The 12,414-nt window shown below is 45.4% G+C and overlaps 1 protein-coding gene across 3 annotated transcripts in view; it reads left to right on the top strand.

Annotated features, from left to right (window-relative positions):
- The window catches only part of BDP1 (BDP1 general transcription factor IIIB subunit), a 1,449,812-nt gene that overhangs the window by 788,189 nt on the left and 649,209 nt on the right, over positions 1-12,414 (top strand). For all 3 annotated transcript variants that reach the window (XM_078675286.1, XM_078675285.1, XM_078675287.1), the window contains one exon: positions 8,701-8,903. In XM_078675286.1, the coding sequence (XP_078531412.1) occupies positions 8,701-8,903 (203 nt within the window). The remainder of the gene's footprint in view (positions 1-8,700; positions 8,904-12,414) is intronic.

Raw genomic sequence — 12,414 nt, 5'->3', positions numbered from 1 at the left:
GGATGCGAGCAACTTTGTCAGTGCAATCAGTGATCCAGGTGGAGAAGTTTTTGACAGCCTGTTATAGGTTGGTTGCAAGGGGGTGAGGTGTTGAGGGCATCGGTTCACTGGCTCTCTGATACTTTGTTCCAGCTGCAGTGGGAGGGTCTGGGCAGCTTGGTGACGGAGGGTCCTGTGATGGTGAAGTGGACTATGACATGGTTTGTCTAAGTGATCTCATTGACCTCGCTGTACTTGACTCCGTTGCTGGTCGTTAAGAGGGGATTGAGTGTGTGTCCTGCACTGTCATGGGGTCGGTGACTAGTTGGGTGAGGCAGATGTTAATTCTTTCAAGGAGGTTCGCAGTGTTGGTGTTGTTAAGGTCATTTAGGTATAAATTGGGGTCTTTGAGGAAGACGTAGTGTTTGGAGTCAATGCTGAGTGGGGCAATTAATTCTGGAATGCCATTGCAGAAGCTTGGTCGTGGGGATGGGGTCTGTAGGCGAGGTTGCCTCTGATATTAGTTTTTCCATTGGTTGGGAGCTGGAAATTGAGGTGTTCTATGACCTGGGTTGTGTTGTCTGCGGTGGTCGTGCAGTGGATGGTTTCTTTTTGGATGATGGAAATTCCTCCTTCATGCTTGTTGATGCGCTCTCGGTGTGCCATTTGTAGCCATTGGGGGTTGCTCAGGCAATGTCGGGCACGGATTCGGGGTTCAGCCAGGTTTTGGTGAGGAGGTTGGGGGGGTGAGGTAGTTGATGATGTCCCATATCTCGGTGGCTGCTTGCAGAGTGATTGTGCGTTGGGTAAGAGGTAGTTGAGTGGTTCTGGAGCATTCGTGGTCAACGTGGCGGTAGTTGTGTGTGCAGGTGCTCTGATGTTGCAGGAGAAGAGATTGTGCCATCAGGAAAAAGGTCCTTGCGTAGATTGTTGAGAGGTGCAGCAGCAGTTCTTGTTGAGGATTATGTGGTCCAGGTCTTAGAGCTCGGCAGCAGAGTATCTATGTGTAGCAAGGGAGCCAGGGTTCCTTTAGCTGGGCTCGGTCAAGGCGAAGATGGGCTTGACTTTAGCGCGCCGGTGGCCTCCATTACATGGGTTCTGGGAGGCAGGATGGACATTGTGTGGCAGTGGGTGAGTCCACGAAACTAGCAGGAAAGTGGGCAGCGCAACAGGTGTAAAGGAGCAACAGGAGGGAAAACAACTGGAAAAAATAACCCTTTATTTAAACAAGTCTAGTACCAAATATAATGAAACATAGCAATACAATAAGTTTTTACAATCCTTAACAGAGCAAAGAAATACAGAATAGGATAGTCTTACCAAAACCGAGTGAGCAAAGCAAAATAACACAATGGGCAAACAAGCAGTGCAGGCAAACAAAGGGAGACAAGCGATCTAAAAACAATTCAACGCAACTGTGAAGAGAAAGGAAAACCCGATGGGAAACAAGCAGAAGGCCGCAGACCTGCTGAGCGAGGCAGTAGGGGGGGAGCCGACACAAGTGACCTTTCATTAATTCTAGCAAACTTCTACTAACAACAGAGACGTCGTAAGGATGTTAGGTGCCTTTTGCCAAACATATTTTGGGTGCTCCCCATTCAGAAAGAAATTTGAATTTACTTCCAACCTTTTCAGCTCATTCACACCCTGTTACGAACTACTGGGGCACTGGCACAAACCGTTTCGGGACTCCTATTAAGACATTATTAGTGGTGAAAAAACACATCTTCAAAATGTAATTCCCTGTATAAACTCCTGGGTAAGAAAAAAGGAATGCAATTTACAAGAGGCCATCAGCTTACTAGTACAACAACCACAGATCTCAAAACATGGAAGACAGACTTGAACACAAGTGAATTAAAATAAAGATAGATATCCAGAATTTTTTTTTTACAAAAAAACTACTTATTTAAGGTAGATGTGGGATGTATTGCATCTTTTTCAGGATCATTCTACACAGACCCCACAGACAAGTCTCAGACATCAATTTTGTCACTTATGTATGTGACAAGAACAGCATCCTTCAAGTTACATACATATTTCAGACTCCGGGCTTAATTTAGATTTTGGCAGACAGGATATTTAATCATAAAGGTGGCATATATCTTATACACAGTTTTTTCCCCAGTGCATTATAGCTAGTGGCATTTGTAATTTTCTGGACAGGATATTTGCCACATTTGTGACGGAATATCCCATGTGCCAAATTCTAAAAAGGCCTTTAATTTTTGTTGCCGCTGCTGCTCCACTCCATGGACCACGCGGGGTGTGTGACTATATCCCCCAGAGTCCCAGCCACCGCATCGGATCCCAGGCACCGGAGCGCCATAAAATACAATTGGTAAAATAAAAATACCACATGTATGACCAAACGTAGGAAACTGGCTGGCGAAGCCCCTGCTCATCTTCATTGTAACCTAGAAATGGTGTTTGACAGCACTGATAGTGTGCGAAAGGGCAATATATCCCACATGGGCTGCTAACAGACATGTGTCAGAAGGTTAAACTCACCCTAAGGGAAGAAAGTTTCCCCCTGATAGCTAGCATGGACAGAGTAACCGAATTCTGTGAGAGGATCCACAGCTAGATTCATAACAAGACCACTGGGGGCATCATGAACGCAGCAAATGCTATTTGTCCCCTCATTTTGCCGAACCATCGTGGGTTTCTAATTTGTATGCCCAGGAGGGCCGCAACAGTGCTAATGACTGTCGGGGTATGGCAGGAGGGGTGGTTCATTCTAATGGAGTTTACTCGAGTAACTGCTCATCTAGGAGTCTGGCAGAGGATATAGGGGGAGGGAACTGAACCTGGACGTGCTGACACAACGATTTTCCCCACTATCAATCTGCCAACCTCCTCATGTCTATATGTTGTAGGGCCTTGCGGGGGTTCCCGAGCTAACAATAGAGCCAGAGAGCTACCCAGAATGAGCTAACCAATACATGCCTGTATTAGCTAGTGAGATACAGGCATACAATAGAGCCGGAGGGATCCTTATGACTTTTGCTAGGTGATCTTCTTGAACAGGTCCTAGGTACAGCGATCTAGCTCCTGCCACTCGGCTATATCTATAAGCCATCCTATAAGCCACCACATGGGGAACAAAATAGCAGCACACTGGCCACCCAGAATTCAATCCATTGGCAGGGTAGACATCCACATCAGATACCTATAGATCCACCTAGGATGACGGGGCCGGGACACGCGTGGCAGTGATCCCCTGGGACGACTAGGCAGCTGTTGAGTGGGGCTCCCTCATGCTCTTTTTGTCACTTTTTTGGAGAGCGGTAGGCATGCGTGGCGTTCGGCCGTCTATTTCTCTTATGACCCTAGTAGGGCCTCGTGTTCTTGGGCTCCCTGGCCCTCCTCCTCACTGAAATGGAAGTTGTACTATCAAACCTTATTTATATTGCTATCTTCGGTCCACGTGAGTTCTCCTGTAGTTGGCAAATATGAGCAAAAGAGGAGTAGAGCATATTTAATAACTTCCCAGAAACATATTTTAGTGAAAGCCATTCTTTCAGAAGCGGGCCTCCTGGTGTTTAAGGACCTACGTGTAGAGATAACAAGTGGATGCAGATCTGTCAAAGGGGCGTGGATGTGCTACGGTGGAGCGTATCCAGTCTCTTACAGGGCGTCACGATCTCATCCTTTTTCTGGACTCTGGAGTGTGCGCCCCTTTTAGACTCCTCACATAACAGAGTGCTTGTCTGCCCCGAGTTTTAAATTCTGGCGGACTATGCCGCTTACTTCCCAGATTCTTCCCCTTACTGCTTTACTTAACTTTCTTTCTGCTTCCCTGTATTTGCAAGCCATTTGCTTACCCACGCCTTGTGTTGGACGCGGGGTTGGTCAGCGCCAGCAGCGTCAAATTACTGCTGCAGATGGGGGCGGGTTATTGGGACCACTAACGCACTGAATGCACTTAGCTCTTTTACCCATGAATTTTACTATCTGTTAAAGCACCAAGCACGTTACATACTGTGATGTTTGGACACTTCATCCTTGTACTGTAGTTATCTAATTCGTCAAGCACTTTCACACAACAGGGAGCATTTGACTACCTAATATCAGTACTGTATCCCACCATAAAGCTCCAAGCACTTTAACTTTCTGGGCGTTATAGATCATGGCTACGAATTGCTGTCAGCCCGACCATCTCTCCCACCAACAAGCTCGTAGATACTGGGATTGAGGAGTTAAAAACACATGGACATATTGGATTTTATTGTAGTTTTAAACAATGAAGTGGTTTATTTTTTTTGTTTTAATTGTTAGTTTTAATTAACTTAACAATAAAGTTATATGTTATACATACAGCGTAAAATTTCTCTTGGGTGAATTCAGTAGGATCGACAAAACGCCCATATCCATAGGGCTATTAACTTGCGTTTTCTTTGGTGTTTTCACCGTCCCACAGTGCATGTAACGTAGGGGTTGGCGTCACTCTGTTTTCAATGGAATGTATTTCGATAGCAGGTTTTGGGCAGGGCTACCCTGAGGTTAGTTATATAGTAGTGAGTTTGGAGATGGGATTATAAATGAAACTTTCGCATTGGCGTTCCTTGATGTACTGGACACTCTAAACGTCATATCCCCATAAGCTCTTAGACCGGTCCTGTTAACCAATAAATACTTGGTGTACCGTCACGACTGGCCATTTTCCAGTCACTCTTAATAAGCCAGAATCTGTGACGGGCACATGCCATTAAGCAGTAATAGGGATGCTGTTGAATAAAGTCCTCCAAGTTTCATACAGTGACCTAAATACATATTTAGCAGGTAAGCGCTTTGCCTTTAGAATAGATAGCGTACGTACTGAGCTGAAAACAGTATCTGTTGTTCCGACCTTCAAGACTTAAGTTTGAATCCAACACATCAGAGTAAGCATTATGTTCTTTGGGTGGGTACACTGAGCATTTGTAACTTGGGTAGTGGTATTTCCTTATTTATAACACTTACAAGCAGCAAGACTGGTAAGGGGCCTTAAAGGCAGGTTATGGGGCTTCTTTCTCCTTTGGTGTATGGGCTCTAATTGTACGGCCAATAATGCCTATGGGTTTCTTTAGATACGTCCGTGCACTCAAAACAGTTCTGAGGCACCAAACCATTTAAATCATCCTAGAATAACGCGTTACCCCTTTGGGACAGGCAAAGAGGGAGTGTCGCAGATAGCCCATTCCTCATTCACTCAGGTTTTATAAGTGAGCTGTTATGTGTGCACTATTTGATTCAATGCCTATTAGATTCCCCATGTTAGACTCATGTTTTGATTTGTTACCTTTCCCTCAAATTGTAAAGCGCTCTGATATCCTTCGGGATCAAGTTCGCGCTATATAAAACTTCAGAAATAAAAAATAAATAAAATAAATAAATAGATACGGGGCTCTGGAGGGGGTGGATTGACTTCTTGACCACCTCGCTCCCGACCTAGCTAAAGTCTCTGAGGGGGCTCATTGGGGTTGACAAGACATGGTCCAGAGCTGTATAATGCACAGTGCAAAGCATTCTTGTCAAAGGACCGCCAGTTACGTCTTAAAAAATTGGCAGTATCAATCACAAAAAGAAAGTCAGTTTCTGTCCGCATGTTTGCTTCTCTTTTGGGGATGTGTTCATATGCAATAAACCTCATACCATTGGCACGGCTCAGAATGAGACCTCTCCAGGAGGAATTGCACCTGCAACGGAAGTAAGCTGTAGGATCGTTCGACGACTCCATCAGGGTCACATCCCGCATGATAGATTCTCTGCATTGGTGGTCTCAGACAGCGAACTTGGCTCCAGGCCTCACTTTTCTACCAACTACTCCAGTATTCGTTTTAACAACCAACGCTTCCATGGAGGGATGGAGAGGCCATCTGCAAGATTGACAGATTCAAGGAAGATGGTCCCAAGAATACCGACAACAGCATATCAACTGATTGGAGCTTCGCACCATTTTTCTCTCTCTACAGGCATTTCTCCCGAGGATTGCGGGCTCCACAGTGCTGGTCGACCACCATGCATTACATCAACAAACAAGGAGGAACAAGATCGCCGTCTCTTTCGCAGGAGGCTCAGGAACTGTGGGAGTGGGTCACATTTCACAATATACCCTTGAGAGCAGAAAACGTCAAGGGGTTCCAAAATACTCTGGCCGACACGCTGAGCAGGTCTCTCTCAGGCTGTCACGAATGGGAACTGGAACAGAAGCAGGTGAACAGGATCTTCCAAATTTGGGGCAAACCAGCACTGGATTTATTTGCAACGAGAGAGAACAGGAAATGCCAATATTACGCCAGCAGGTTCCCTCAACAGGGATCAAGGGGGAATGCCTTGTCCATGCGATGGTCAGGGATTTGTGCATACGCTTTTCCCCCAATAGCTTTGATTCCGAAAGTGCTCCACAAAATGAAGATGGAGGCCTGCTGTCTCATCCTGATTGCATCCTGTTGGCCAAGGGAGTATTGGTTCCAGGAGCTGCTTCTACTATCTCAGGACAAACCTATCCGCCTGGTTCCGACACCCACAATGTTGTCAAGGGAGGGGGGTCAAGTACTTCATCCGGATCCAGAGTCACTGTGCTTGCACGCATGGCTCCTGATTTCTTAGAATTCAAAGATCTTAACATCTCTCAGGACTGTCGTGAGATTTTGGCTAAGTCTCGTGCTCAGAGTACAGTCAAGACTTATCGCTTAAAGTGGAAGCGATTCGGTTATTGGTGCAAGGTGAATAACGTCCACCCTATTCAAGCTCCTGCGGAACAAATTCTTCCTTACTTATTTTCCCTGGCCTAAACTGGGCTTGCTTCTTCATCCATTAAGGTTGATCTTGCTGCTCTGTCGAAAAGTTCCAAACAACCTTCTCTCTGTTCCTCTTCGCTTGTCAAGCAATTTATGAAAGGGCTCTTCTGAGCTTTCCCTCCAATATGTGCACCTCGTCCAGAGTGGGAACTAAATACTGTGTTGGCATAATTGATGAGAAGACCATTTGACCCTATCCACAAAGCTGATCTCAAGTTTCTCACGTGGAAGATTGCCATTCTGCTGGTCCTAACTTCTGCACAAAGGGTTACTGAAATCCAAGCTTTCACTATCTCAGAACCCTTTTTACATTTCACTAAGGATTACGTAACTCTTCGAACAAATCCTAGATTCATCCCTAAAGTACCGTCTCAATTTTACTTGAATGAACCGGTAAAGTTAAGAGTTTTCTTCCCGGATTCATCCACGCCAGCTAAGAGAGCATTACACTCGCTTGACATTAAGCGTTGTTTAAAGTTCTACTTACAGAAGACTAAGGACACCAAGATGACCCAACCAATTGTTCGTGGCCAATGGTCAAGCCACACTTGGGACTGCAGTAACAAAGGCAACAATAGCCAGATGGCTGGCTTCTACTATTCATTTCTGCCATGACAAGGCCAACAAACCTTTGCAGAGAAAGGTCAAAGCGCATTCTACCAGGGCTGTAGCAGCTTCTGCAGCATTGTTTGCTGGAGTGACTTTGGAAAATATCTGTTGTGCTGCGACATGGAAAAATGTCTACACACTCGTTCACAAAGCATTACTGTCTGCAATCTGCACAACAGGATGATGCAGCTGTAGGACAAGCGATTCTTCGACATCTTTTTCACTAAGGTCAGATTCAGGTATTTTCCCTTTATATGCTGCAATGTTTCTTGTGACATATGGTCTATGTTTTTTCCATTAAATATATGCATATTTCTTTGTGTTAATAACCTTGCCTTACTTAGGTAATGTTTCTTGATATGCATTATATTTCTTTAAAGGTGTATTTAGGTTACTAATATTCCAGCCTTTATGGATGTGTTTTGGGAGTTTATGAGCCTTGTCTCCCACCATCCGCAAACGGCAGGGTTTTTAGCTTAATGCTTGCTATTCTGATTCAGGCATGTGACTCTATGAAAGATACCCCAATACTGGATAAGAAAATAAGTTACTTACTGTAACTACAGTTATCCAGAATTGGTATCTTTCATTGATTCACATGCACCCACCCTCCTCCCCGGCGAGACAGTTCTTTATGATTTGGGATTCCTACTTCCCACTTGTGCTAAGAAAATCTGAGGAGAACTGCCTCTGCTGGGAAGGTTCTAGAGGGTGCTGGTAGCTGATTGTTTGGAACTAATTTTTAGTTCTTTTCATAGACGCCCAAGGGCATATGATGCGCTTTATAAATTTTAAAAATAAATAAAATAAATAAATAAATAAATATAATGATGTAGATAGGCTACTAAGATTTAGGCCCTTGGGCTTTCTTTTAGCCTACTGTTATCTATTTAGGCACTGCTTTTGTATTTTACTGTGGGACTCCCGCCTCGGCGACGGGGAATGATTCAGGCATGTGAATCTATGAAAGATACCAATACTGGATAACTGTAGTTACAGGTAAGTAACTTGTTTTCTTTTTTCAAATTGGCCACTTTCCACCTGAATAGTTGTGAATGATTCTTCTGTGAAAATAGTGCTAAACCAAACTGTGCTTTTTTTAAACTCATTTAATTAATGCATTAGTGATCTTTGGTTAGTTTTCTGTGAATTATGCTGATTTAAAAGAAAATCAGTCATTCATTTTAAGGATGCTCTCCACTGAAGTCTTATAAAGACACTTCATTTTATTGTATTAGTTTGTCATGTTAATTCCTGTGTATGAACGTAACTATCTTAATGCACATTCTTGTTTTGAAGAATATAAAAAAATATTTTTTCAATGCAGACACCAGACAGTCAAGATGAACAAATGTCTTCATCCAAGCCTCTACTATGCAAAACTTATGAAGAGGCAGAACCTCCCTACCTGCCACAGCAGAGCGGCTTGCTAGAACAAGTAGTTCTCCCTGAACTGACAGAGTGCAGGAATGAAAAAGAAAATAGAGCAGGAACTGAATTTACGGAAAAGACTGGTGGAGTATATGAAATGTGTGTTCTAAAACAATATTTAGTGCTTGATAACTTCCCAAATGTCAGTGAAATATTAAACCGCTTTAGGACAATTGCAGATAGCTTTTGAAATTCAACTGTATTTAAATAGCATTTTTGGATAATATTACCTTTTTGTTGCAAGATGTTGTAAGGTGCAAATAGCTTCCAATGTGTTGTGTTCAGAATTAAAACAGTACAATGTTCAGAATCTGTGGAGCTGAGCCTGAGCAGCAAGTGATCCAAATTTCTTTTTCAGTGCAAAAACAATGTAGGATTCAGCTTAGAGAAAAGTGCGGGCATGTGAGGAACAGTCAGTCTAAAGCTGGCTGGCAAATGGAGTTAGGAATATTGGGTTGATTAGTCCTAGTTTTGTTGATGAGAAACGTATCGTAGGAAATTAAATAACAACAAATATTCTGGGAAGGTGGCACGAAGGCAGCTGGCTATGTTGGCAAGATGCCGAGTCTAGAGGATCATTGGACTAAAGCATCCACTAGTGGGACCGTTGCTTAACCTCAGGGTCACAAGTTTGTATACTGATAGATCTGATATTGATATAACGAGAACCAGTTGGAAGGCGGAACTGAGCTAGGAGTGGACAAATTTCTCCAAATAATTAAACTATTCTAACTGTACCAATTGGTTGACGCCCCAACACATCGGGCAGGCCACTCTCTGGATGGGGTCTGCTCCAACAACACCTTGCTCTCCACAGACAGCCCCATTCCACAGATATGGTCAGACCATTACTTTGTTCCCTTGTTACTTAAAGTCCCTCCTAGGATCTATCAAGATAAGATTTCTGCTGACTCCCAGCCCAGGTGTAAATGGGCACAACTAGCTGCCGACCCTAGGTTGGCTACAAGTGCCCAGGCCTATCTCCCCGTCATAACAAGTAATACTATAACTGACTCACATCTCTTCCACTCTTGGTTAACCACTACAAGTAATGAACTCATCCCACTAGATAAATATGATGAGAGCACTAAATGAAAAATTCATAAAACCCCTTGGTTCACATCCACTCTTGCACAAACACATCTCCAATGTAAGCAACTTGAGCGGAAGTGGAGAAGATCCCACGATATTGGAGATAGATCAGCTTGTGGAGTCAATCATTTTTATTGTGTGGGAAAGCAACTTAATTCACAGCCCAGCTGCCTACATCAACTTGCCGGCAGGGCACAATCTCTTGGCAACGACACAGCGTCTGGGCCTGCAACCCGGAGGGCGACCCCGCGTAAGAGATTTGAGCTTTAAGAACAGCCCCTCCAATGCCATAGCCACCACTTTTATTAGGAGAACAAACAAAAGAAACAAACACCCCAACCTCCGACCCCTCCCTATTCGCCCCACCCCCACCCCGCTCCGCACCAGCTTCGAACTCCACCGTCCAACCTCCAGGACCCACTGATTCTTCATATCACCATTCAGACAGCATTCGTAGCCCCCCTAGGCTCTAAAGAAATGAGTTGCAGAATTTGTAGATATTTCGGGCAGGCCACTTCTCGCAGGTCTTTAGAAAGGAGTTGCAGGAACGGACCCCTTAGTTTTGCGTATTCAGCACCCTTTCCATCCATGCCCAGCGAGAGTCGTTCCATAGCTAAAATGTGCCAGAGCCTTTGTATCCAATCCCGTGGGTCAGGTATGGCCGGATAACCCCACTGCCCCAAAAGGACCTGTCTCGCCGCTAGCAAAGCTAATGCAATCTGTCTACCCCTCAGCGAGCGCAAGGGAAAGGACTTAGGGTGAAGAAGCCCCAACAACACATGTTCAGGTGCCCCCTATACATCCTTTAGCTGGCCCCTATCATTGCGCTTGCTGCAGGTGGACTTTGGATCCTCCTACTTCAATCCTTCGTGCAAACCCTGCGGCTGCTCTTTGTAGCAATCGCCCTGAGCATGCCCTTCGCATCTTCAGTCTCAATGCCAGGTCTCTGGTGTTGCATTATCAGGCCGTGTTTGACCTGCTACAGGAAGAGGCCCCGGACATCGTGGCCATCACAGAGACGTGGCTGAAGGATGACGATGCGGCTATTATCAACCTGGCATTCCCCTCTGACTTTTCTGTCTTTACCCTTAATCGATCTACTAGGGGAGGGGGTATTGCTCTTGCTATTCGATCCAGCTTTACTTGCAGCTGGTCGGGTTTGACCATTGCGGGGTGTGAAAGTGCGATGTTTAAGATTCTAGTCACCCCACATTTTTCACTCTCGGGGATGGTGGTTTATCGTCCCCCTGGGAGCGAAGTGGCGTTTAGAGCTGCCTTCCCCGATGTGGTCAGCTCCTTGGTGGTAGGTTGTCCCAACTTTTCTATCATGGGTGACCTTAACTTACACTTCGATAAACCTAACATCCCTACGGTAAGCGGTATTCTGGCGGATTTGGAGGCCCTTCAGCTTGCGCAATTGGTTCGACAGCCTACTCATACTGGTGGCCACATTTTAGATCCTTTTTTCACCAACTTGGTAGATGCTTCTGTTACCGCCGTTTCACCCCTTGGCTGGACAGACCACTCTTTGGTTGCCATCTGTACCCCCTTGCCGGCAAGGATTATTATCCCCCCTGCAAAGTTGGTCGCGAGGCGGCATTGGAGTAAATTACGGCTGGAGGACTTACATCGTGTCCTCGCCGCGGAGCCATTAGAACCTTTTGTAACTGTTGACACAGGATACGATGGGTTCTGCGTTTGGATCTCTAAGGCGCTTGACGCCCTTATTCCAATCACCGCTTGCAAGATCAGCTCGAGGGACTCAAGTCCGTGGTACGATGGTGCCTTACGTACACTCAAGGGTTGTTGTAGGCGAGCAGAGAGGGCTTGGCGGAAGGCGTACGATATTGGGAAAAAAGCTATTTATCTCGCTTCCGTCAAAATTTACCATCGGGCTGTTTGCCAAGCTCGGGCAGCTTATTATACTGCTGAAGTTTGCAACAGCTCCAACCCCTCTAAAACCATCTTCAAATTGATGAAGGATCTTTTAGCAAAACGAGCCGGTGCCTCGACGACTGGCTCCACCACTCACTGTGAGGCCCTTGCTTTGTTTTTTTGGGAAAAGGTCGAAAACATCTATAAGACGTTCCCCTTTATAGGGCCTCCAGTTGAGTCTCCGATTAACATCTATGGAGATACCGTTTTGCATGAGCTGCCCCCGTTGACATCTGCAGGGTTTGACCTCCTGGCGCAGCAGGTTAAATCTGGGTCCCCCGCTGATCCGCTCAGCTCTACTCTCTTTAGAGATCAGTCGTTCGTGGGTCGGGCCGTGGTACACTCCTTGATTAACATCTCGTTGGAGTCCGGCACGGTACCCGCTAGCTGGAAGCGGGCGGGGTCTCTCCCATCCTAAAGAAACCTTCTCTGGACCCAGATAAACCTGAAAACTATCGGCCTATCTCCCTGCTCCCTTGGCCGACCAAAGTGTTGGAGGCCGATGTCAACAAAGTTCTTTCGGCCCACCTCATCCATGCTAACATCTTGGATCCCACCCAGAACGGGTTCCGTGCTGGCCACA

The sequence above is a fragment of the Lissotriton helveticus genome, chromosome 2_1, assembly GCF_964261635.1.
Source record: "Lissotriton helveticus chromosome 2_1, aLisHel1.1, whole genome shotgun sequence".
Lineage (NCBI taxonomy): Eukaryota > Metazoa > Chordata > Amphibia > Caudata > Salamandridae > Lissotriton > Lissotriton helveticus.
Note: the sequence above shows the minus strand (reverse complement) of the source record. Positions and strands in the feature narration are given on the sequence as shown.